At 50.9% G+C, this 24,634-nt stretch overlaps 9 protein-coding genes across 9 annotated transcripts; 4 read left to right on the top strand and 5 right to left on the bottom strand.

Moving 5' to 3' along the window:
- The first annotated feature begins 827 nt into the window (after nt 1–827).
- BP01DRAFT_107558 (uncharacterized protein) lies at nt 828–1,796 on the top strand. The gene has a single exon (XM_025570293.1). It carries the CDS (start codon nt 1,046–1,048, stop codon nt 1,682–1,684), a length of 639 nt encoding a protein of 212 aa, XP_025429266.1. The 5' UTR covers nt 828–1,045; the 3' UTR covers nt 1,685–1,796.
- Nucleotides 1,362–4,705, top strand: BP01DRAFT_393623 (uncharacterized protein). Its single transcript, XM_025578251.1, has 5 exons — nt 1,362–1,993; nt 2,068–3,211; nt 3,269–3,377; nt 3,432–3,757; nt 3,811–4,705. The coding sequence occupies exons 1-5, from the start codon at nt 1,737–1,739 to the stop codon at nt 4,405–4,407; spliced, it is 2,433 nt and encodes an 810-aa protein (XP_025429265.1). The 5' UTR covers nt 1,362–1,736; the 3' UTR covers nt 4,408–4,705.
- A 176-nt stretch (nt 4,706–4,881) lies between these two features.
- Nucleotides 4,882–5,574, bottom strand: BP01DRAFT_358807 (DUF2462 domain-containing protein). The gene is made up of 2 exons (XM_025575521.1): nt 5,469–5,574; nt 4,882–5,281 (listed from the first exon to the last, which is right to left on the bottom strand). The coding sequence occupies exons 1-2, from the start codon at nt 5,519–5,521 to the stop codon at nt 5,029–5,031; spliced, it is 306 nt and encodes a 101-aa protein (XP_025429264.1). The 5' UTR covers nt 5,522–5,574; the 3' UTR covers nt 4,882–5,028.
- A 2,378-nt stretch (nt 5,575–7,952) lies between these two features.
- BP01DRAFT_375653 (GPI anchored serine-threonine rich protein) lies at nt 7,953–8,696 on the bottom strand (the record flags this gene model as incomplete). The annotated part of the gene is made up of 1 exon (XM_025576905.1): nt 7,953–8,696. The coding sequence occupies one exon, from the start codon at nt 8,694–8,696 to the stop codon at nt 7,953–7,955; it is 744 nt and encodes a 247-aa protein (XP_025429263.1).
- A 37-nt stretch (nt 8,697–8,733) lies between these two features.
- BP01DRAFT_107545 (uncharacterized protein) lies at nt 8,734–9,274 on the top strand. The gene has a single exon (XM_025570292.1). It carries the CDS (start codon nt 8,818–8,820, stop codon nt 9,181–9,183), a length of 366 nt encoding a protein of 121 aa, XP_025429262.1. The 5' UTR covers nt 8,734–8,817; the 3' UTR covers nt 9,184–9,274.
- Nucleotides 9,275–11,686: 2,412 nt separating this feature from the next.
- On the bottom strand, nt 11,687–13,338 carry BP01DRAFT_301562 (aldehyde dehydrogenase; the record flags this gene model as incomplete). The annotated part of the gene is made up of 4 exons (XM_025572032.1): nt 11,687–11,831; nt 11,898–12,340; nt 12,405–12,798; nt 12,875–13,338. 4 exons carry the CDS (start codon nt 13,336–13,338, stop codon nt 11,687–11,689), a joined length of 1,446 nt encoding a protein of 481 aa, XP_025429261.1.
- A 1,371-nt stretch (nt 13,339–14,709) lies between these two features.
- On the bottom strand, nt 14,710–15,409 carry BP01DRAFT_107235 (uncharacterized protein). The gene is made up of 2 exons (XM_025570291.1): nt 15,344–15,409; nt 14,710–15,068 (listed from the first exon to the last, which is right to left on the bottom strand). The coding sequence occupies exon 2, from the start codon at nt 15,032–15,034 to the stop codon at nt 14,792–14,794; it is 243 nt and encodes an 80-aa protein (XP_025429260.1). The 5' UTR covers nt 15,035–15,068; nt 15,344–15,409; the 3' UTR covers nt 14,710–14,791.
- BP01DRAFT_402976 (protoglobin family protein) lies at nt 14,710–16,130 on the bottom strand (the record flags this gene model as incomplete). Its single annotated transcript, XM_025578660.1, has 3 exons — nt 14,710–15,597; nt 15,681–15,951; nt 16,016–16,130. 3 exons carry the CDS (start codon nt 16,128–16,130, stop codon nt 15,168–15,170), a joined length of 816 nt encoding a protein of 271 aa, XP_025429259.1. The 3' UTR covers nt 14,710–15,167.
- Nucleotides 16,131–22,788: 6,658 nt separating this feature from the next.
- On the top strand, nt 22,789–24,216 carry exg1 (glucan 1,3-beta-glucosidase; the record flags this gene model as incomplete). The annotated part of the gene is made up of 3 exons (XM_025576904.1): nt 22,789–22,862; nt 22,932–23,326; nt 23,435–24,216. 3 exons carry the CDS (start codon nt 22,789–22,791, stop codon nt 24,214–24,216), a joined length of 1,251 nt encoding a protein of 416 aa, XP_025429258.1.
- Nucleotides 24,217–24,634: the final 418 nt, after the last annotated feature.

Raw genomic sequence — 24,634 nt, 5'->3', positions numbered from 1 at the left:
AAGATGAGAGAAACACCTTCGACTCGGACATCGTAGTTGAGGTGCATGTCTGGGCAGCAAGCACCTCCGAGCAAGAGCAGCATTGACCATACTGATTAACGGGCAACACCTACAGGCAACCCAACTATGGTCAGAATCTTGCCTGCGTCAGTGAACCATGTTTTGAAAAACATGACGATATGTCATGGGTGACCGACGCCGTGACCAAGCTGTGTGTGGTGTCGATGACTAAGATCTAGACACATCATGCCCTCGTCTACGGCCCAACCGGTCAGTCTTATCAATGAAAATCTCTTCATGATGACGGACGGTCAATGGTAGACCCTGATGGGGCCACGATGAATTTTACGGTTGCACAACAGGAGCGACAGGAGGGGCTTCTAGAACCGCGTTCAGGCCGAACCTGCTTTTCTGATTGCTCGAGCCGGATTGTCTTTAGTAGAAACGCCGTCCGTTCCTTGCGGCGGGGTTGAGATGGAGCCAACAAGCCTCAAAATGTGTGGTTCCAACCCATGCGTCTTCTTCACTGCTCTGGCGCCTTCGATTCAAGTCTTGAGTTCTTTTAGGTAGAACCTTCAGGCGAGTCGCGACTAGCCGCTCATCGCTCATCACGCCGCACGGAGGACATCAGCCCGTGCCGAATTTCCCTTGCCTTTACATTCTCTCGCGTAATCCCCATCTGTCATGTCAGCACGGAGTTCTCGGAGGCACTAACTATCAGGTTGTATATCACATCACTAGGCACTTCGGCACTGATGATTTCTTTTACCCCTCTCGTTAATCTGAATTGCCGGGATTAGTGGTTGGTGATTAGAAGGTGAGATGCGTGAATTATGAGTGATGCTTTATCCTCAAGGTTTGCAGGGCAATACAATGATAATAGCCAACCCTAAAAAAGGATCGATTCTGGTGGTGTAGAGGTTTCAGACACGGTTCAAATGATTTGGCTGATCCACGGCAGCAGCAGAACCCCTCCTGCCAAGAAGCCATCCATGCGCAACATCATACAATACTACAACCCATTGTGTATGAGGCTACCGAGTCTATGACTTATGGTAGTATAATTATACTTCATACTCATAGATACTATCAACAAGCTGATTACATGCATATCGACTTGTCGGATCACCACCATTTAACTACTGGTCAGACCCCAAGAATAGCTGAGCTGCCAAGATTCAAAGTCGACCACCAGCAGGAAACCTGCAAGCTGACTGGTCTGTGCGAAAGGAAGATTTGTAGTAGCGACAAGACCTCGGCGTATGTGTATCGTGTACAGTATTATGATTGTATAGTGAGGCCGATCCGCCGCAGCAAAAATCTTTGGTGGGGAAATAATTATTATTGTTCAAACTCACTCACTCCGACCCAAACCAAACCAACCCAGACGGAGTCAGCCACGATCTTCTGTTTGGTTTTCTTGCTTGCGCCATCAGACTATCCTCTTCTTCTCCTTTCTCCTTCTCCTTTCTCCTACTCCTCTTCCTTCTCTTCTACTCTCATAACCTCCTCCTCATCATCATCATCCGTCAGCATCACCACCTTCGACTTCCTCCCGCACTCTTCCTCGACCGCCCCCTCGTCCTCCGCTATCGCAATTGCCCAAGCCCACCCGCCTCGAACGAGTGTGTGCTTTTTCCCGCGCGACCCTCCGCTGGTTCCCAACAAACTGGGAACGCGCTAGAGTTCTGGCCAGCTCGTCGAGGTCTTCTTAATCCACCCCTCGCAGACCCTGTATGGACTGCGGGAGTACTGGCACCGCTGCGGGCATCGACCCCAAAATCCTCGATAATTGGCAAACTGACAACTTTCCCTCTTCCGCTTACGAGCATCCGGGCTACGAACAACCGCTGGAGTGGGATACAAGCCAAGATTCCAGCCAGGGCGATGCCGACATCGTCGAGATAAATGGCCTTCATGGCTCTCTCGCACGGGATCAGCCCAGTGTCTCTATGGTCGCACAGCCCGATGATTATCAAGGGAGTGATTACAGGTGCGGCTATCTCAGCTTTCCCCTCTTTGAACCCCCTCGGGCTAATGCGCAACCCCCCGCCTTCCCCCTTGCAGTAAACAACCAGGCACCTCCACCCCCGACAAGTTTAGCATAGTTGACGGCACAATCTCTGGCACAGTCAGTGCCACCATCAGTCCTAGAACTCTGCCTTCCTCCGCCGACGATAACTTCCATCTGGATGAGTCATGGCCCCAGTTTCAATTGTTCAACACAATCTCGGTTGGCATCCCTAGGGAAGCCGGGCTTCTCTATCCATACATCAAGGAACCCGTTGCCTCCACCAACACAGTCATTGTCGAAGATTCCGGAGACCTTCCGCAAGGACAAGGATTTCCAGATGTGCCTTCCGATCAATTCGTGCAGTTTCAGGCACTGCCGCGAGCGTTCGCCTTCCCTTCCGCGGATTCTTGGCCCGAAGCGCCTGCCGCTTGTACTGACGATATCACCCACCAAACTCCAATGTCGCTTGCTATTGGCCCGCAGTCAGCGACCAAGGGCGTTCCCATGCGCAGCTACCACGCACATGTGCGGTCTCTGGATTCACGTTGGCTAGACAGCTTGGAAGCTCAGTTACCAAGCAATATGACCTCCCCTACGTCGATGTCGATACCGCAGGAGGCTCCCTACTTCAAAGAAGAGCCAAAACAGGACGGCTTTCAGTACAAGTCGGCGAGTTCATCGGTGTCGGGAGATTTCTCCACTATGTACGACCCTTACTCAGCCACGACTGACGGCATTCCCGCTTTTGACGACCGAGCGCTGGACGACGAATGGAAGGATACCCAAAGCGATGATCCGCCATCCGATACAGCGCAACCTCTGCAAAATGCCACTGCTTTCATGGTCAGCGAGAACCCAGCCGATTCCTATTACGTTCCAGTTGATTCTCGACCGCGAGCCCCGTCCGCCCCCCAGCGAGCGCCTGCACGGCCCCAGGCTCTAGCTATGCAGTCCGTAGCGACTGTCCGAAAGCGCAAGCAGCGCAATCTAAGTGTGAACCTTGATCAGGCACAACCTAAACCACTGCAGATTGTGCAGGAGGATGGCCAGGGTGGTTCCATTGCCTCCGCTGATTTTATCTCTCCGCCTCGTGGAGCGCGCCGCAAGGGGCCTCTGTCCATGGTTGGACGGGCGAATGCTGGACTGCGAAGGAAGAACAAGGACACGTGTGTCCAGTGTCGCCTGAACAAGCGCAAGGTTCGCATTTTCCAAGTGAAACACCCTCTTAGGGTGAAATAGCTAACTCTTAAGCAGTGTGATGGGAATGCTCCGTGTGATGCATGTCGCCCTACGCTGCATGAACAGCCTTGCGCTCGCGCCTGCTTTGCCAACATCGTTGAATATGGGGTTTGCAATTATATATGTGAGTTTTGAGTTTCGCGTTGCTCGTTTGTGCAAATGTGGCTGACCTCAGCAGCTCAACGAGCGGTCAACCACCCAACCCTGGATGGAACAAGGAGAGTGCGAATGGAAATCCCTTCGGAATTTGATCTCAATGATCTGATCTCATTCCTCGGTGAGCGCCAAGGCCGGTTCAATATACGTGCCAGCCAGTCCTGGGGATCTCTCTACACGCTGGATCTGGCGGAAACCTACCGGTTCTTGCGTGGCTTAAGCGAGTATAATGGCAACTCCAAGTCGACCTTCCTCGAATTCGTTGACCGACGACTTGTCGAGTCGAAAGACAAATCTAAGAACTGGCTTACTTGCGTGAAAGACTGCGACCCAATGAACAATACCTACGTAAGTTCTTTCTGCTAAGATCCGGAACAGCAAGTCACTGACTTACCTGCTAGACTCTCCTCTCTAAATGGAACAATATGCCTAGCCGTGCGAGCTACAGCATTGTCCCTCTTCAACCAGGTGACCCAGAGAGACAAATGGATATTGATAATCCCGAAGATCGACGAGAGATTCTCCTGGCAGCCCAATTGTCGCGCATCATCTGCCGCATGCTCGAAGTGGAAGGTTTCCGCAAGTTGGAACGCGATTTCTACAACATCAAGTGGAAGCAGATTTCTCAGGATACGCACTTGCGGTTCCTCAACGAACTCGGCCACATACTGTTGACTCTTCGCTGGCGGATGTCCTGGTGGAAGCAACTCGGAGATGGCGGTCGCGAACCGGATCCCAGCAAACAGCATTATGTCGACCGAGTCCATCTACTGTGCAGGATTCTTTACGTTTACTATACTTGTGTGATGGCGAAACTCCCTTCATGGTCCGCCTCGGAGGTGCCTAAGGGGACGTGGTCCACGTACGCGGACTCGGAGAACGCTGTCTGGGATGATTTTCCGAGCGACCCCACTGATGACGGCTTTGCCCGCTGGGTTGAACGTGGGCAGGAGCTGATTGAGCAGTCAGGGGCTCCGGTTCGGGTGTCCAAGATGTGAACATGGCCCGAAAACTGATTCCACTTCAAGCATGCAAAGAACTGCCGGATTGACTGATATTGACTGCACTTGAGATACCCTTTTGAAGCGTGTTTTTGTCTTTGTTTTTATTCTTGGCAATGTTGACGAATGATGATTGTTGAATTGGCCACCTTTGGACGACTGGTCATACGTGAATCTCCTATGGTTATAGTTTATGACTTCTCTTCTCAGACATTTTTTTTGTGTATACCAGAATCTACATAGAATCATGGGACAATTCTTCTCTAGTCTCAAAACAGACTTACAGAAAACCCTGCAGATGAGACCGGAGTAATGCGAGAGGTTAAACAAACAGGGTATCTAATTTCATTACTCGTATGTATCCTTCCCACCGGTAAGTACATATCAAGATATACTCTCCGACCAAAACTATATGACCTGAACGTCCCCCCCCCCGCCCGGCTCATTCAACCCAGACAGACCATAACGGATTATTTCTTGCCCTTACCCGCCTCCGCCTTCTTATCCTTCTTCCCTCCCGCCAACAACTCCAAGTGCCCCGCCTTCTCCGCCAGATTCTTCTCCGTGCGAGCCGTCAAACCAGCCGTGAGTTTCTGTCATAGAAGCGAAGGTTAGATTTCAGATCCCTGACCAATAAGAAGAATTGCCCGCAGCTTTGCTTTTGCATTTGGGGGAAGTTGCGAGCAGCGCGGGTGCAGCTTCTGCGAAGAGCACCCTCCCTCCCCAAGACCCGTGCGGTGGACAGGGAAGTTCATGATCCATCGAACGGAAGTGATGAGGACAAACCTTAGTCAACTTCTGCTGCTTGATCAACGAGGCTTTCTTGGGGGCGATCTGGCGGGGTCCGCGTTTCGGCGCGAGGGCGGAGGGACTTTTTTTTTTTGGGAGGTTAGTTACCAGTTCTAGCTTTGCGATGGTTTTGACTTTGGATTTTTGAAGGGAAGGGATGCGGGCTGGATGGGATGCTGCTTATGAGAAGGGGGAAGAGGGTAGGCTTTGGGTTGATTAATTGAGTGAGTGGATTGGGGTGGTTTATGTCTTGGGGGGGGGTGGTATACCGTTTGGAGGTCGAGCCGCCGGCGGGCTTTTTCTTGAGGGATCCTTGGACCATTGTTTTTCTGTCTGTTGATATTTGTACACTGCCTGCAGCGGAGTGATCAGGGGTAGTTGATTTGGAGTTCGTGATGGAAAGAAGATAGGTAGGGTGGTGGGAAGCGAGGTGTAGTGCTGTTTCGGTGCAGGGGAGTTGGAGATGGATGGAAAAATTGGCTTATCGTCGTCGGAGGGACCGGGGCAGTTCTTATCGGTCACGTGGTGGGTGTTCTGGTTCGGGGTTCGGGTTTGGGTTGGTGGTATTTGTTTAGTTTGGTATTCTGGTTGTTTACATCCTTACTGTATTGTGCATACTACTATATCCTGAGCTACTACGGAGTATATTGATGGGTTTGATCATGTGCCGCTTGTTGTGAGATAGTGGTGCAATGATAGGATGAAGGTATGATGCTGGTTCTTGAAGGCTTGGTGGTGGATTTTATAATTCTTGTGGTCGATGATTGTATATACTTAAGCTGCAGTGCGCTACAAATTTTCAACCATTGTAACGGAGGATTCGAATGGATTTTTTTTTTACTATGATTACAGCAAGAAAGAGCCCCAGCCCTTGAGACTAAAGGAAGAAAAAGGATACAATGCAAACATCATCTAGTCGATAGCCCCGAGATCAAAACTGAGACATCGTCATCCTCGGTCAAGGTTGGTCGAGCACACCCAAACCAAAGTTCCGCATTACAGGGGTTCCAAAACAAATAACAGACAATGCGGTTGCAAATGCCCAGAGTGGTTGGCCTGGAATAAATTGAAGCACATCCTGCGCCCGTTGGAGCCGATCGTGTCATAGAGCTAACACGTAAATATTAAGGCCGATCGGTCCCGTCCCGCACGTGAGCAGCAGGCTTCAGCCCAGTTGACAGAAATACTAAATCTCCGACCCGACCCAGAATGCAATTTCAGTAAGATTAGCACTGCGATAGTTAGCTGGATGTTGGTACAGTGGATCCTCGATATAACGAATTAATCGCGCACGCCCTGCATATTCGTTATAGGGAGGATTTCGTTGCAGCGAGGAATGACTAATTTTGAACTGGCCAATCAGAGAGCTGGATTCCAGAAGGTCTAAAAAGTGCTATAGCTATCGCAATTTAATAAAAAAAGCTGTGTATATCAGTCTGCTTCTCGCTGTTTACCTTCAACGTCTTTAAGGACCGTTCCTTGCGTTTGAGGAGCTGGAGAAGAGCTAAATTAGTCTGATTCTGCTGCTTTTCTCAGGTCTAAAGCTTAAGTAGACCGTCCAAGGCGTCTGAGATAGTAAGGGGTACAACAGGCTTATATTCTTTCTCTTCTTCTTCTTCTTCTTCTTCTTCTTCTTCTTCTTCTTCTTCCTTGTTTATAGCATGTTCCGCAGATTGGCTATACTGTATAGCTTTTAGACGTATGGATTCAACAGAAATAGTAATTGATTTTTGTGCCTTTTAAATCCAGTCAAAAAGTACCTCTTCAAGTTCCGGCTAGTACTTTGTATGCTGCCTTTTCAAGCCTTTAAATTGCTCTGTAATAGTATCCAATGACGAGTATTTGAATAAAAGGGTTTCCGATATAGATACTAATACTGTAATTTATTGATTATATATAGCTTCAAACTATTGCTTGAGGCTTGAGTTGCTGGCTTAAGATATTAGCTGCCTATGAGTATGTAGAGCAGATTTTTGCGAGTTTATAATCGATTGACGAGCTATTTTAGCCTCAAAAATGACGTTAAGAACACTTTATGATATCTTGATATAATAATTTTTGTATGTAGAAAAGGCTTTATCAAAAATGAACTTCGTTATATAGCGAAAACAACGAATTTTGTATGTGGGCGGAAAATTCGAGGGCGGGGAGTCTGCTATATCGAGGAACTCGTTATGCCGAGGTTCGTTATAACGAGGATCCACAGTATTACATTGATCGTGGGCCGTTGGACTTGGCTGTCAACATTCCCCCCGAGGGGCGGGAACTTCATTACGATGAAACATTAGTGGAAGATCCATTAAGTACAAAGGCCCACACCAATCCAACATCATCATTTCATAGCTTGGTGAAACAAACACAAGCACAAGCACAAGCACAAGCACAAGCACAAGCACAAGCACAAGCACAAGCATGGATAGAAAACATTCGGGGCCCATGTCTTATTTCTCTTTGCGTTTTCTCTTTTGGTTTTGTGTCATCAGATCTTGTCTCCCTTGGAGGTTCATTCATGTTGTCAAAATAAGGGGGTATTAACTGAGAACTAGATAGTACAACAAGAAAAAAAAAGAAAATCATGTCGAAGAAAGGTAAGTCCACATGCGGGAACAATGGGGGTTTCTTGTACAGGAAACTTAAAAACAAAGCTTAATACATCTGAAGTCTTAAAAATTTGTCCTTGTCGAATAAGTATCAGAGCATATGAACAACCAACTAATTCGTCACATCCACAGACCAATCCTGCCAAACAGGGTTTAGATGGCAAGGACGGCGACAACACCGGCAGCCAGGGCGCCCATACCCAGGTTCATGGCCTTGCGGTCAGCAGCACCAGTGAAGATGGGGGCGACGGAGGAGGAGCTGGCAGCGGGGGTTCCGGAGGGAGCAGCGGAGCTGGCAATGACACCGGAGGGCTTGGAGGTCACAAAGCCGGTGGGCTTGATAACGGGAACGGAGTTGACAGCGGGCTTGGTGGCATCAACAGTCTCAACAGCGGTGGAGGTGGCGGAGCTGACGGCAACCTCAGTGGTGGCAGCGGCAGCAGTGGTAGTAGCAGCCTGAGTGACAGCGGAGGTGGTAGCGGCGGCGGTGGGGGTGGAAGAAGCAACAGCGGAGGACGAGTAGGCGGGGTTGGTGATACCAAACTGGGTGGAGTACTGGTACTGGCCGGTACCCTCGACCACGAGGAGGAGACCGTAGTGGGTGACATCGGGCTCAAGGGAAGTGCTGGGAGTCCATGTGAAGGTACCGGTGTTCTCAATGGAATCGGCGATAGCGTACATGGTCTGCATGTCGGTGCTGGGGCCACGAAGGAGAACCAGAGAGATCTTGCCAGTGGTGGTGGGATCCCAGGTGACAGCGTAGGGCTTGCCAGCCTCCACCTGGTCGTTCAGACCGGGGGTATAGATGGCATTGCCAGTGGGGTCCTGGGTGTAGTCGGGCTGGGTGTAGGCAGAAGCCAGAGCCGCAAGGGCAGAGAGGACGGCGAAGAAACGCATTTTGATTTGTGGTTTGGGTGGTTAGGGTTGGAGAATTCCTTCGTGAAAGTGGTGTGAAATCAAGGAGTGACTGAAGTGGGATGACTCGAGGTCGTAGTGCAAAAGAGTGACTACCGTGGGAATGGGTTGGAAAGAACGAAGGACGCGAAGGGTGAGAAGGAGAGAAGAAAGGGAAGAGAAGAGAATGAGGGGGCGAAGGAAAGGTTTAAAGCTGAATGAGACACATAGCCCCCATCAAATTATCTCACTTCATCATCACAATCTCACACCCCTATGGAGGGGGGCAATGGATAGGAAAAGCTTCCAGGCTCCCAGACCATCAGACATAGCCCAATCTGCGGCTCATTTGCGATGGTGGGTCAAAAGTAAAATTAATACACAGTATGCTGGCCAAAAAAAAGAAAGGAAAAAAAAAAAAAACAAGCGTTCAAAAGAGCGGAAAATAAACATGAAAATTGAAAATAGAACAAAAGAAAATCTAATTTAGTAGTGAGGTACTCAGTACAAACATGATACATACTCAGGTGAGTCCATACATACATGCTACGGACTGGGGGATGCCAGGCCAAAACCCTGAAGAGTCATGGAATGTCCGGAGTATGCAAGCCTCCTCAGCCACTGCGCCCACTGCGCCTACGGAATAGTAAGATTTAGCGATGTCACCTCAGTGTGATCTCTGTCATCCCACTGGCTCATCCGTGAGGATTAGTCTGTGATTGTGGATAAGTTAGCTCGCGTGGGTCACAGCACCTAGGACTGGAGGAATCAACAATAATAATGCGAACATTGGGCAGGCAATTTGGAACTCCTGAGTCGATGATGATACATTTGGCAAACCCATGATTATAGGGGATGGCCGAGATCCGAGGACGGAGGCGAGATGACTCCAGTCTCGTTTAGTGGTTGTTGATGGACTAGAATCGTTAGCAGATAGAACTAACCCAGGCACCCATGGTACCAGCCTGGATGGAGCCAGAGAGTATCTAGTAACTAGAGCCTATGAGAGTACAAGTGAAACACACACATAACCTTATGTGATAGCTGGTTCTGCAAAAGGCATTACGGAGTAGATCATGAATGATTATTTGTAAACTGTTACTAAGTGCTGATACAAGTCCAAGTATACGGAGACTAGACGAGGTAAAAGTGGCCGAGGAAGAGAGAGAGAGGGTGTGTGTGAGGGAGGAAGGAGAGAGAGAGAGAGAGGAAAGAGGCGCGCGGTGGACGGCACTTTCCCCTCTCTTCCCCCTCTCCCAACACACCCTCCTCCTCAGTCAATCATTCCATCCACTCTCCAAAGTCCAAACTATCCCGAATAGTAAATGTCCGCCCATTTCCTTCCAGCCGGGACTATGTGAGATTTCATCTCTCATCTCTTCCAACCCCGATATTACCCTGCCTCGACGTATTCGGTAAAGTGCAGCCCTCCGGGAAATGAGGCAGGCGCCACGAGGTCGGAGCGTTGAACAAATTGTACTTCCGTATGGCGACATTGGCTCCCGCAAAAACTCCGAATTACTTGGGCTTGGAGGCGCGAACACTAAAACCCAGCGCCAAGCCTTTTCTCGTGCACAACCCCCCACCATCTCTACTTCAGAGTTCAGCCAGGTTTGTTGACTGTCCACGGTGCAGAACTACTGTTGTTCACTGGAGCCTAGTGGTGCTTGATGAACTGTACTTTCTTCCCCATCATCATTGATCCGCGCATTCTTTCAGGAGTGAGGATGTTCCACTACATCACAATCATCTGGATGATACTTTGTAAGAATGATGATCGCTGATCACCTGCTCCTACAGTTGCACATGAAGTCATCCTCCTACACAATGGTTTGATCCGCGGCGATGATTTTCAGGTTCCGTTCCTGTCGCTCGTTTCTCGTTCCTGACCGGATGGTGTGGGGACCCTATCCGAGTGGCAGCCACACACAGCCTTTGGTCCCGGATACAAAAGAACATAACTTTTAGCGCAATGGAGTGAACAGACCCGTTTTCCTGGCCAATGGTCTCACGCAATGACGGATCCTGGTCGACCCTCGTCCGTCATCCAGCACTGTTCCTGGAGCCTGGCTGGCCTTCTTCCCCCCCATTGGGCAAGTAACACGAGGTCGATTCCAGAAAAAGCAACAAACCTGACCTCTCGACCATTGGGACTGTACAAACTAGATGCTCGATGCGTATCGCTGAAGTGGCTTTTTCCAGGGGTCCAGGTCCAGGTCCCCTCGCAGGCGGTTCGACCAAAAGAAAAAGCATGTAACCACGTGCTTCGACCTGCTTCGACCTGTCTTACAGGCTTACAGTTTAGCTCGAGTATCGAGCTATTGCTCATGCCTCGGATCTGATCGCAGACTGCAACCTGACTGATAGAACTAGTCCCTTCACTGGTGGGGAAAAGTTGGCCAGCCCTGAACGGGCTTAGTCGGCGATGCAGGGCCGGTTCACCGTGTCGGTTCTTTCCTAATGCAGATGACTTGTCTTACACTCCTCCGAGCTTGGCAAGCCTTGTGGAAGACATAGATACAACTATTTACGGCACTCCTCTATGTACTCAGATCTGGATTCTGGTCCGGAGAACACCCGCCAGGAAGCGGCTGTGACAGGCCAGGAACAAGGATCACAGGCTCAAAAGCCCGCGGCCTATTGCAGCGTCGGGTGTACTCGTCAGATCATATATATATACTTCGAAGTCAGGGTCTGATACGCCGCCAAGCTACCTCGAGGACTAGCGGCTGAATACGGTAAACCGGCTCAAAGAAGAAATCCGTATGATTACTAGGCTCTACCTGTTGAACCCTGCTGCAAGTGGGTATCGTAACAAACAAAATCTCCTCGACCGTCGCTGTAATCCTGCCAGCTACGGTCCCAATTGCTGAACTCAGAAAGCCCGTCGCTTCGACCTACTCCGTAGTCTCTCATTCGCGACGATGGAGACCCTGAGCTAGCGAGGCTCGAGCTACGTACCAATGACCGTGGGCCGTTGCGGTCTGATCAGACTATTCCACCCAGGTCACGGTCTTGGTTTGCAACCACTCATCGTATCCACCCACGCCTCCAAATCGGCCGTATCCGCTACTCTTCCAGCCGCCGTGCGGAAGAACCGGCTCGTCATGCACAGTTAGCGAGTTGATATGAACAGCTCTGGATCATAGCAGATAAGGTTAGCAACATGTACCCCTGAGAGAAAAAGAACCTTAATCAACTTACCCGGCTTCAATCTGTCTGGCCACCCTGAGTCCCCTGAACAGGTTGTTCGTGAACACGGCGGATGTAAGGCCGTATTCGGTGTCGTTAGCCAGTGCGACAGCTTCGTCCTCGGTATCAACCACAATCAGGGACACGGTGGGGCCGAACGACTCCGTGGCATATAGATCCATGTTCTTGGTCACATCACCAACGATGACGGGCCGCATGCTACGGCTATTGGGAACAATATTTTGAGGTTCACCATAGATGAGATTGGCGCCCTTGGAAAGCGCGTCTTCCACCAGACTCTTATTCTTGTTCACAGCAGCCGAGTTGACGAGACCTAAGGGCGGCGCATGCTTTCCGAAGACCTTTTCGGACGCTTCGGCCACAAGCTGCTTGAACCGGTCGGCAATCGATCGCTGCACAACAATTCGTTCGGTGGACATGCAAATTTGCCCGGACTAACGTACCATCAGCAAGGATCACTGGTAGGCTGACAGCCTGGTTGAGACTTATGTTCCTTACATGCAAAAATGCTCCCATGGCGCAGCACATCGCAGCTTTCTCTAAATTGGCATCATCCAGAACGATAGCCGATGCTTTGCCGCCCAGCTCAAGGAGCACCGGCTTGACGTACTTACCGGCCGTCGAAGCGATGATCGAACCAACGACGGTGCTTCCCGTGAAGTTGATCTTGCGCACAGCTGAGTGGGCAATGAGGGCAGTTGTAACGGCTGCAGCATCCGAGGTCTGGTGGTAGACCACGTTCACGCAGCCCGCAGGAAGACCCGCCTCACGAAAGATGTCCCCAATTGCCCAGAAGCATTTCGGTGCTAGTTCGGAGCCCTTCAGAATGGTGGTGTTGCCAGCAGCCAAAGGGAGAGCGACCGCGCGCACCCCCAGAATGTAAGGAGCATTCCTAAAACAAGTGTTAGTTGTTGATTCACCAGCTGCTTCGCTTCTGGTTTGGGTGTTTGGGATGGTGGGCACAGTACCAGGGCGCGATTCCTAGGACTACTCCGTACGGCTGCTTGAAGACCATCGCAGACTCTCCATTGACCGCTGGGATTGTACCCTCAATGGACGGGATGAGTGCCGCAAAGTCTTTCAAGAAACCGACACCGAGCATGAACGTCTTTTCGACAAACATTCGCCCCGCGCCAGTTGACTCCATCTGGTACCGGATCAACTCTTCCTTCCGGGAGAGCATGACCTCCGCAGCCTTGTTCAAAATGTCTCTGCGGTCGGAAGGTTTTGTCTGGCTCCAAGCGGGAAAAGCAGCCTTTGCAGCGGCCACGGCACGGTTAGCATCGTCAACAGAGGCGCCGGCGCAACGCTCGATGACTTCACCCGTGGTGGGATTCTTGACGTCAAATGCGACGTCGGTCACGATCGACTCATTGTTGACAATCAGTGGAATGATGGCTGGCTGACCATCGGTGTTATTTTTTGCGATCATCGTGGGCTTGGTCGATCGACAAATTGCCTGAGCACTTGGAGGAAAGAGGTCGAAGGTCGGTGGCAATCAGTGCCGGGGGTGGGTGGAAGAGTAGAGAGATTGAGATCAAGCGGCAGGGATGAGAGTGGAGGTAGAGGGGGAGGAGGGGGAGTTGTGTTATATCGATTGAGAAGTGAGAAGTGAGAAGTGAATGACCGAGCGACGATTACGGAAAAGAATTGGGGAAGGACAGCGCAGTCCTTCACCGTTGCTTACGCTTGTCTTCTGTGTTGACTAGCTGCAGCCACAGAAGTGAGGAGACGAAGTTGCCGGGAGATTCACTCTGGGGCGAGAAGGGCGGGGGAGCGAAGAGGGGGCGATGGAGCCGAAATTTTCCCATTCTATGGAACGGCCCAAGAAAGAAAGAAGAACTGTCAGTCTAGCTCGCTCATCGGCCTTGAAATTCGGCTCGAGGATGTGGGGGAGATATGCCGAACTCATCCATCGTCCATCATATCGAACATTCTTCCCTCTCTTGCGCTACATTCGCAGCCAATTGAGTATGCTTTACCTAGTAGTTACCATGCATATTTAGTCACACTTGGTCAGTTTCGCAACTGACTGCCTTGTGGCTTCCATGAGTGCATCGCGTGTTTGACTGCATTACACGCTGCATGAGATGCCGGGTGTCGTTCTGGTTCCCCACCAACGGCAAAGGGAATATTAAGGTTGACGGCCGGATGACTGTTGGAAGACGCCCAGTCCTTCGTTCCTCTGCCGCTTCCCCTTAACTACGGAGTAAGACTCCTGGATTGAGCCAACCATTATTTTATTTTCAGGCGATTTTCTGCGAACAACAGTTGACTACCAGGTAGTAATTAACTTAACCACGCATGCTTACAAATCACTCACTTCTCCCATCAAAATTCATGTCTCCAACCGACAACATCTTGTTGGGATCGTCTCCAAGCCTGCCTTGTCTGCTGCAAACTAGGGTACTTACTCCAACGGTCCGGGCAACTCTCTTAAGATAATTCACTACAACTAAGGAGCCAGTGGGGAAGATAATTCATTGCAATCCAATGACAATTAATAGCTGAGCCCCTCGCATGGCTGCTGCATTGGCGATCTTGTCCTTTATTGGATCCCGTAACTTGTGGCGTCCCCGTCTCTTGCTCCATCAAGCATAGCTCAATCCTGGAACTTACTGAGTACTGTGACTGACCGGTGACGGAGTCGAATTGCTCCAGCTTTCCAGCAGCTGCCAGTGAGGAACTACTACTCGTTCTTGATGTATAGGTATTGCCCATACCCAAGTTATCTACCTTTATTATTGCCTCTATAAGTCACCGACAGCTGAATCAGGAACCATCGAGTCAGTCACGGTCCCGCCCCTTTTCACTGGCATGTCGATCACACAACGTTAATAGAGGCGGGTCACTGTGGGTGACATGCACTATCAGTAATTCAGTAGTTATGCAGGACCCCCCCCATATTTCCTATCGTGTGCATTTACGACTGAGCTGACACGACAGTCATCAAGAGACAGGTTACTTAAAAGGCTTAGAAAGTGCAATATCAGCGTCAACGAAAGAGGAGGCGTCATAGTGCCCGGAATTGATGTCCTTCTCAACCACGCCCACAGGGCGCGTGCTTCCTGCATTACTTTATCGAAATAGAGAGAATTACACTCAAAGAAACGGACAGACAGATCCATAGAAGTCAATCAAACAATTCCCGGGAATATTTGTACCGAACGCCCGCTATGCTCCTTGTTCCTTTATAACCTTTTAACAAGACGTTGATGTATACCACTGCCTGCCTCACAAAGAGCCCAGCAGCCTGTCAACTCATTTGCCGGCCCAGATCTTCGTCTGAGAAGAAGTTGGTGCCATGTCCGCAAAAGGGCATGCAGGAGTATGAGTAGGCACATTACCACTTCGGACGCTGGACCGATCGTCCTCGCTCGAAGTTCCTGAACTGCTATCGCCCAGGATTTTCTTGTCGCCCAAATAACCTTCTTTGTCATCAACAATGATTTCTGACATCTCGTCGGCGTACTCCTCGCCATCTCTGATGCGCCATCTCGCCACAAGGTCGTTTTGGATCCAGATGATCTTGCCGATGGCCCGGACCAAGGCGGTCTTGCGTGGTAGGGAGAGGTGGGGGTGTGACATGAGAGCTTCGGTGAAGATATCCTGGATGAAACCGAGACATGCGCCCATGTGGATGTATTCGATGTTAAGCGAGTAAAGTCGTTCTTGAGCAACATGCATCATCCTGGGCTGGTCAGGATTCTATCTCACAATTTCACGGCATATGTCCTGCCGTGGTTGGAGCCCAGGGTCAAACAGTGCACTTACCCAACTTTGTTCAAGTATCGCCAAAATTCCATCTGGGACGGGTCGGAGCAGAGCTTAAGCAAATACCATCGCAGGAACATCTTCCGGCGTTGGATCTGAGGGCTGTCCTCGGTGAAGAACTCTTCTATTGGTCTCTCGTCGGAGGTGTCTCTGGTGTGGAAGGCACGTGCAGTGATGTCGCTTTCGAGGAGTTTCTTGTATACAATGTTGACGACAGCCGGAATCAAAGCTTTGATGTACTTCGAACCTGATACCAATGCTTCGACGTCGCCTTAACTCCCACCACAAGGGTCAGCTTCGGAAAATGTTGAGAGATAGATGAGATGAGCACTCACTTGAGTTGAAGTCCAGGAAGTCTCGAAGGTAGTTGATGCGCGCCTCCAGGCGGGTATAAAGAGCCTTCCGATCGACATGCTTCATATGCCGACCAGGTTCGAGCGAATAATCCATTGTTGGGGAAAGGCGTCTGTCTCACAGGATCTCAAGGTATGACCGAACTAGATCCAAGGGGGCGTTCTGAATAGGGCTATGTGACAGCGGATGCTTCTCACGAACCTCTGGGGTTGGATCGCGAGATAAATTTGGCGAGGATGGAAAGATAATAGAAGAAAATCGAAGGATGATTGGAGACCCATGTGAGGACGGCGACATCATGCAATTATATATGTCAACGGGCGAAGGGGGGCGCCGATGGACGGGGATCAGAGATCATTGGGCATATCAAGATCCTGCACTGATTGCCAGAGCAAAAATATCCGAATCCGAAAACGACCCTCCTCCACGCGGGAAAGGATCCATCATGGTAATTGTGGGCACTTGATCAAGAGGAGACGAGGGGAGTTTCACTATGCGACTAAGAACGGCGGCGATGTATCCAGCACGGGTCACAGGCTTGCAGCATCAGACCAGACAGGGACCGTCCCCGTCCAACGGCCATGGAGGATTCCGAGACTTGGAGATTACTCTGCTTTGCATCTAGGTGGTCTGATGCGTTGAGTCACTTCAGACCAATGGTCTACAGCCCACTTACTACCGGCTATCCTCATATCAACATCATATCATCATGTTACTCTCCCTTTCTGCAATTGATCTCATTGTGCGTCCTCCGACTGCAGCCGGGGTGCTGGGATGCATCAACCCGGAGTTCGTATTGATGTGCATCCGCTCCTCGCCGCGTCGCTGCCTGGGTTTCGGAAACATATGCTCTTGGACGAATGGCATACAGAGGATATCTCCACGAGAAAAAATCAGAATAGGGGAGAAATCGAAGAAAAAAAAATTGGACGCTCAAGTGTGGGGCGTTCGACGTGTCCATGTTCCACAGAATGGACTCAATCATCTCAAATTAAGTCCAGTCCAAAGGAGATTGTTTAGTGCAAGGGAAGAGCCGAATGACTACTGTCAGTGTCAGCTCTGTCGGATTTGAGTGGTCCACGGTTGGAGGCAGCGAATCTGTGCTAAACCATTCCTAACTCAGGTCGCGGATGTTGCCCAGCGCCCGAACTGGATAAAACCTGCACATGGGAAGGCCAGAAAAGAGAGCTAAGATCTTTTCTTTTTGCAACATCATACTCCGTCCACACGCATACACCTTCGCAAATGAGGAGAGCAGGCCTGAGGTCTCCTACTCCGTATTTCTGGCTTCCGTCCTTCACCGGACCCGAGAACCTCGTCGGTCGGAGCCGATGGCCGACCGACAACGCCCAGGAGGATCATAGGTGAAAATATCCAATGCAGCTAACTCTCTGACGCCCAGTTCTTGTTAGCGATGCTTCTGAACTGGATTTTTTTTTTACACTACAGACACTTTTCTCCAGCCACATTCGACATTAGGAAGGTGCTCTGTGAATGCTCGGCTTTTGAGTCTTCACCGTCAGCACCTCGTAAATTGACAAAAGTTTAGACACTGTCGCAAATATATTTATCGAACTCAAACTAAGCTCCTGGATCAGAAAAAGCGATGGATGCCTTTGACTCTCCTCTCGAGCGATCATCAGGGGCTTGCAAGGAGAAGCTATTTCCCATGCAATGTGAGCTATCTTCCACGACGTAGAGTTTTATTCGGCCGAGGGAGACAGGATCAACACTAACAGGAGATCAAGCTACGTACTGTAGATTTGGAAAGTCCGCATTACTAATAGGCAGAAATAGAACCGGGACTTTCAGAAAGTTTCAGAAACGAGGTAAAAGAGACGATGCAAACGAATTTGTTACTCGGTTGTTCTATTAGGAGAATACAATCGAATACGTACCGGTTTCTTCCTACGATCAGGCCACTGCAACGTCGCCGAAAGTAAAACCAAACCCGGGAAGAACATGCTCGAATTCACACTAGTTAATGACGAAGAATCGTTCATTCACTTAGTTTGAAGCAGACAAAAGTGATTAATCAGCCAGCAACGGATCATCCCATGCATCAGTGGTCCCATTGCTATTTCCTAGTGGGCATCACGCGACGGTCAAAGTATGGCAGTATAGCTGACGGTAGCTCCCTGCGCATCATCTTGAGCTTCGGCACTTCGGATCTCTGATCATGATCGCGGCTTTAGCCCGCCCAAGCTTGAGCCGCGGTTGATTCTGATTATACCTCACTTCATCCCTCCGAGTCTTCGAGATCTCAGTGACATCACCCGGACTGGCTTCAACGCCCAGCCGCATCTGATCCACTATTGATGATTCCTTTGATGGTAACCTGTCACTTGACCACTCCGGTAGCCATACGGAAGATCCTTCTCGGAACACCAAACAGGCGATTCACTCAGCCCTGCGCAATCGATTCCATGTTGGGCATCGGGGGAGGGAGGGCTGACGCCAAACCTCGGATTCAGTGTCAAGAATGGAAGCAATTGCTCCGGGCTGTTCTTGGATTGGAGAGGGTCCCCCTATTCACTGTCTTGTCAAGCGACTTTGCACGGTGCCTAGTTTGGTAACATCCTCCGTAACTCCCCTCAACGCTCGAACAGCAACCATTTCCACTTCGTCAAGACATCAGAGTGAACATGATAGAGCCTCTCGGTGAATGTCTATAACCAACTGCCCAGACTCATATGGAGTATGAGTGTCATCCCAATGCTCAACATACGGTTGGCAAAAGGGGCGCCAGCGACTCGGAACTGGCACAGTGGCAAAGGACTCCACTTTCTAGCGTTGCTTTCAGTGGGCTAGACAAGACAGAGAATCCCGGTCCGCAGCCGACAAATGCTGTCGGCACGCGATGGGGTTCGGTGGTCCACCCGAAAATATGGATCCTCCCCAGTCCCGGGCTAATTAGCCTGCTTCAGGAAAACCGGTGGCCGTCTGCAGCAACACAGCAATGGTGATTATCACCATCTCCCTCATTGGCGTATATTATCCGATACCAGAACTAATGGCATGGGGTCAAATCAAAGGCGAGCGAGATGACAACCCTGGCTCCTAGACATTATTGCCAAGTCAAGCGAGCCTTAGCTTTCAGAGGAAGGGTCCTGGAGCACCCAACAAGCCGATAGTATGGTTCCTCTAGATCGCCTAGCTGTATCACTAGGCCAGTAGGTCGTTAGCCTTGGTCTTTTGGAGGTGTGCAGGCTTGCGTCAGTTCATTGTAGGGCTTGCAGATGCTGATCTCCGGATTTGCTCACACCGAAAATGGCTGCCTGCTCATTCCATGATATGCAGCACTGACTTGACGGCAACGGGGCTTCATATGCCATCAAGGTCAATCCTTGACTGGCTTTTCAATTGATGTCTAGTAATGAACGGCGGCTCGGAACCGAGGATCCAGTGAGAGCAGCTCTGTTCCGCCAATTACCATCAATCGAGGATTGAGGTCACCCCGTTTCATATGTTTACGTGTTTACTTTGTCTGGCGGCGTCCAAACCGATTCTGGCCATCAACCCGCCCTATTGCCCTTAATTTTCGACAGAGGAGCAAGTAATGTGAACCTCTTCAACAACTGAGACGGGTCTGATCGCAGCCTGAAACTTCTTACTGCATGCTATCGGTCCTACACTACGTATTGACGGAGACTATACGTGGTGCAAGCACCATAGTTCCAGCGTCAGACTCACCTATGGCACGGTGTTCATCAAGGGTTGACGAACATGAAAATGACGGAGTCGGTCTCGTCTCGGTTTGGTTAACCGCTCGATGGCACCAGCTCCGCTAGGATGAGCAGGATCTGGGAGTCTGCAAGACATATCGCGTATCTCATTGCCCCTGCTCCTTGGCAGAGCAGTCTCCGACTGGACAATCTGGCAGAGGCGCAGTAATCGGTTACCAGATCTGAGCGAAGAGGGGAGAAGAAGACCTTTAACTATAGTTGGCAATGGAGCACCGACTTAGTCGGGAAGTTGGCCCTCCATCCGACCCGCTGTTGTCCACACTGCCGAATCAATTGGAGGAAGCGTCGGTCCTTGGATTTAGATCTTGACCACAGTGCTCCGCCCAGGATTGGGAAGAGAAGGGGGTTCAAGCTGGAAGGATTCGGAGCTCGGAAGGCTTGGAGCCTTGGGAGAGTGGTGGCCCGAGTAGATTTTTCAGGTTCCTCCGGATGGCATGAGGTTTTTCCTGGACCGGGGTTGTAGTGGGTAGATCGTAGCTTAGCGTAGACTAGACTGCCAAACTAGATCGGACTAAGCCTCTGCAGGAGTGGCCGCTTTATATACCCACAGGCGCCTATTTCCTTCGACTCTCGAATTTTTTTGATTTCTCCGCAGAAGCTTCAGTGGTGGTGGTTCAAACTGAGGAGTGTACATACTCCGTAGTACCGGGTCCTCAGTTGGTGCAAGTGTAGTTATCGAAGGCTCCCGAGCCGCCTCTCTTGCCGAAAGCTGACAACATTGCGGTTCTTGACACTAAGGTCGGAGTGGCCTTGATGCAAATCGAGATTCGAAGGGCGTGTCCATCGTCCTCGTGCCTCCCGACGAGAATGGTGAGACAATCAAGGGTTGAAAGTGGGCAATCTATTCCAGGTGCAGGCACCCATCTTTCGTACACACGATCGACAAAAAGTCCCGCCTCGTTAATCTTCTAGTTCAGGGCCCTCAGGGATAAAGTGCTGTTCGTTGAAAAATATCGACGATATCGGCAAACTCTAGCCAAAATTAAAATCGTACGGTCACACTGAGACTCATCGACAGGCTACCTTAGCCTTTGAGAGGGGGCCGGGGTCTGGCAATCGTAGTACTACTGTACTAGTGGGGGATTTCATGTTCGGTGGGGGTGAAAGTTTGAAAAGATCGATCGTTGTTGAGACGATAATCTTAGATTGGAGGTGTGCAGGTCGCTTTCTCCGCGGAGCAGTGACTCGAATATGTCTGGGAGAAGGATCGGGACGTTCGCTTGGTTATCGTCAGACGAACAGTACCGTGCGTCGGTTTGTCGGCTGGTCTGGCACAAAGAATTAACTCTGCTGAGTAGAGGCAGAGAGGGAACAGTCCTCTGCGCCGAGATATTTCACCAGTCGAAAGGTGTTGGTGGTATTGGAATCTCCGTAGGATTGCCTGATACTTATGGAGCCATGTATGTGGTTGTGGTTAGCGGGTTGGACACAATGCAATTGGCGGGAGACGCGAACTCGCGGACTACTCTTTTGTGCTTGCATTGATGATTGCATAGCAAGGGCAACCACCACTTATGCAGTTCAGAGAGGGCCACCACTTCGGTCGTTGTCCCATGGATCTGAGGCAAGAAAAGCAATGGACGGGAATTGCACTCAAATTCACATGACGGGAGCTGCCGCTCGAATCGAAGTGGGGCACGTGACATTCTCCGCATCCGGCCCGTTCAGCTTTCCAGATTTCTTCCTATGGTCCAATTGTCAATTCTCCCTCCAAGATGATTGAGACTCTCTTCTCGCCGCATTCAGAGTTATTCCCAGCTCTCGGACCTTCTTGACCTCTGCAGCATATTTGCCTGCTGACATGTTGTACTCAGGGATACCAATGGCTGCCCGACGATAGCTGCATAAAGAAAGGAGACCGGGGAAAGGGGGGCGTTGTTCGTTTTCGAGGGCGTTCAGACGCTCATGCTTCCAAGCCGGGATTGCAATCCCCCCTCTTACTCTGAACCAATTGATTCAAGACAGGAATAAGGTCAACTGAAGGCTTGGCCAAACTCCTCACTTTACCAAGACCATGAGCAAAACTTAACTGTCCCGCCTGCCTCTCTCTTGCAAAGGAGGAAATTGGCCGCTGATCTACATCTGATCGCCATCCGTGACGTCCTGTTTAAACTACTGCGGGGAAAATGGGAGCAAAAAGGGTCCAATGCTCCCAGAATTGAGGGAGTCTCGGCCCCAATCTCATGGATTGCATCGCGGAATCGGGGTTGACCTTGCATGCTAATTCTCCCTATCTACTTCTTCTTCGTCCCCTCCCCGCGCCTCAGTAACAATGCATGGTTCATCCACAATCTCAATGGTTCGCCGGATCTTTTGAGCTCCTCCTGCATCCGTCAGGGTGACTTCACATCTCATTGATTATGGGATCAGGTGGCCGGTCTGATTCGCAAGGTGGGTAAAACCCTCCAATTCAAAGCGGTGATATGTCACTTTTCATAAGAGCGCTCGTCCCTGACTTGACCCTAAACCTGTCACCCTGTGGCGCGCGCGCCTTGTCGTAACATCGTGATCGATCTGGCAAAACTTAACACTAGGTTTATTTAAAGACTATTCTCCTAATTATGTTTTATTTTTATTTTTATTTTTACTTTTTTTGTTTTTGTATACTCCGTCTTCATCTTCCATCGTTGAAGAAACGAATTGAGGAATCAATCGCTCTAGATTTTTTAGCCGATTCGTCTTCGCTTGTTCGGACTATCTCTCCTGAACTGCTTTCGGCGTCTCCGTATTCTCTGCTGGCATCAAGCCGTCGACAAGAAGTCTGGCCGCGAGGCCAATTCTTCTGAACGCAGCCCCAATTGCGATCTGTGCAGATCACTTCAAGATCCCCGCTCTGGCTTCGGGGCGTTTGTCTGCTTGCGGTCGTCTGACTTCCTGCTCTTCAGCTCGTTTTTACTTAAACCAGGGGAATTCCATTCCTGTTCAATGCAGATTACAGCCAGGATTCCTTTCTGCATCCCAGCCTCCTGATAATCTTTTCGAGACCATCACTGTGTGTGTTTGCAGACATGTTGGGTAGACGCATGCAAAAGGCGCTTCTGGCGCTTAGCCTCGCCGCCGTGGGCGTTGATGCCGCTGCAGTGTGAGTGTTCTTCCCTCCCAGTGCTTCGGGGTTGGTTTGTTCGAGTGCGACTGACACGCTCGTGTATAGGCGCTTGGAGAACCGAGCGAGCACATTCGACTACAAGAACCAAAAGGTCTTGGGTGTGAACCTTGGTGGTTGGCTGGTGACCGAACCCTGGATTACACCTTCGATCTACGATGAAGCCGGGGGTGCAGCCGTCGACGAATGGACCTTGACTCAAACCTTGGGCAAGACTGAAGCCCTGGCTCGTCTTTCGGCACACTGGAGCTCTTTCATCACGCAGGATGACTTCAACCGGATTGCCCAGGCCGGGCTGAACCATGTCCGCATTCCCATCGGCTACTGGGCCCTTGCTCCCATTGAGGGCGAGCCCTACGTCTACGGTCAATTGGAATACCTTGACCAAGCTATTACCTGGGCACGAAGTGCCAACCTCAAGGTCATCCTCGACCTCCATGGCGGTAAGTTCCAACTCCACGAGCCCCCACCCAACCCAAGCAACACACCCACCCCCTTACTCCAGGTTTCGGAGAACACAATTGATGCTGACGAATGGGGTGGTTGTCTAGCGCCGGGATCCCAGAACGGGTTCGACAACAGCGGCCGCAAGGGCCCCGTGCAGTGGCAGCAAGGGTCGACGGTGAACCAGACACTGGTCGCCTTCAACGAGCTGGCCAAGCGCTACCTGCCGCAGTCGTCCGACGTGGTGACGGCGATCGAGGCGCTCAACGAGCCCAACGTCCCCAGCGGGGTCAACCAGGACGGACTCAAGCAGTACTACTACAGTACCCTGGCCACGGTGCAGAGCCTGAGCCCGGACACCGCTCTGTTCTTGCATGACGGCTTCCTCTCCGTCGACTCGTGGAACGGCTTCATGTCCTCCTCCAACGCTGTCATGGACACGCACAACTACCAGGTCTTCGACAACGGCCTGCTGGCCATGGACACCAACACCCACGTCCAGACTGCCTGCGCCTTCGCCTCCCAGCACCTCGTCTCCACCGACAAGCCCGCCCTCGTCGGCGAGTGGACCGGCGCCCTGACCGACTGCGCCAAGTACCTGAACGGCTACGGCGTCGGCGCCCGATACGACGGCTCCTACGGTACCTCTGCGATCGGCAGCTGCGCCGGCCGCTCCACCGGCACCGCCGCCGGTCTCTCCGCCGATGAGCGCACCAGCACCCGCCGTTTCATCGAGGCCCAGCTCGACGCCTTCGAGAAGAAGACCGGCTGGATTTTCTGGACCTGGAAGACTGAGGGCGCTCCCGGCTGGGACATGCAAGATCTGCTGGCCGAGGGCTTGTTCCCTAGCCCGCTGTCGGATAGACTCTACCCCGGACAGTGTTCCTAACCTTCTTTTCCCCTCCTCTTATTCCCTCTCTCTCCCCCTCCAATCTCTCTCTGCTTATTCTCCCTGGCCACTTATCGATTTATATCTTTTCCCCTTTGAGTTAGCTGTCTTCATTTACTTTGAGCCAATGAGGCCTTAGGTGCCACTTATTTTTATTGTCACATACCACATGAGAATGAATTACTGACATGCATCTTAATTACTTTGATACTTTGGCTCTGTGAGTAGAGGTGTAGACCCTTGCTTTCATTACCATATAAATGGAATTTTACAGCGAGGATGACCGCAGTGGACCAGTGTCACCCCCCACAATACCGAAATTTGTGTTTGCTGGTTGTCTCGTCCCTGGGAACTTCTACTCTTGCTTGCCTGGCCGCTCCTGCTTCGAGGGTGTGGCTTATGACATCGTAACTACCGT

The sequence above is a fragment of the Aspergillus saccharolyticus genome (assembly GCF_003184585.1).
Source record: "Aspergillus saccharolyticus JOP 1030-1 unplaced genomic scaffold BP01scaffold_28, whole genome shotgun sequence".
NCBI lineage: Eukaryota > Fungi > Ascomycota > Eurotiomycetes > Eurotiales > Aspergillaceae > Aspergillus > Aspergillus saccharolyticus.
The sequence above is the reverse complement of the archived record's forward strand: the minus strand, read 5'-3'. Positions and strand labels throughout refer to the sequence as shown.

What these genes read in the sequence shown, in the direction of transcription:
- BP01DRAFT_107545 (XM_025570292.1), top strand. Translation starts at nt 8,818, where the DNA reads ATGGGTTGGAAAGAACGAAGGACGCGAAGGGTGAGAAGGAGAGAAGAA.
- BP01DRAFT_358807 (XM_025575521.1), bottom strand. Translation starts at nt 5,521, where the DNA reads ATGGTCCAAGGATCCCTCAAGAAAAAGCCCGCCGGCGGCTCGACCTCC. An exon ending in GGCGGCTCGACCTCCAAACG is followed by an intron (nt 5,282 to 5,468) that starts GTATACCACCCC and finishes AAAAAAAAAAAG; the next exon opens with TCCCTCCGCCCTCGCGCCGA.
- BP01DRAFT_393623 (XM_025578251.1), top strand. Translation starts at nt 1,737, where the DNA reads ATGGACTGCGGGAGTACTGGCACCGCTGCGGGCATCGACCCCAAAATC. An exon ending in GTCGCCTGAACAAGCGCAAG is followed by an intron (nt 3,212 to 3,268) that starts GTTCGCATTTTC and finishes ACTCTTAAGCAG; the next exon opens with TGTGATGGGAATGCTCCGTG. An exon ending in ACCCAATGAACAATACCTAC is followed by an intron (nt 3,758 to 3,810) that starts GTAAGTTCTTTC and finishes CTTACCTGCTAG; the next exon opens with ACTCTCCTCTCTAAATGGAA.
- BP01DRAFT_107235 (XM_025570291.1), bottom strand. Translation starts at nt 15,034, where the DNA reads ATGGATCTGTCTGTCCGTTTCTTTGAGTGTAATTCTCTCTATTTCGAT.
- BP01DRAFT_107558 (XM_025570293.1), top strand. Translation starts at nt 1,046, where the DNA reads ATGACTTATGGTAGTATAATTATACTTCATACTCATAGATACTATCAA.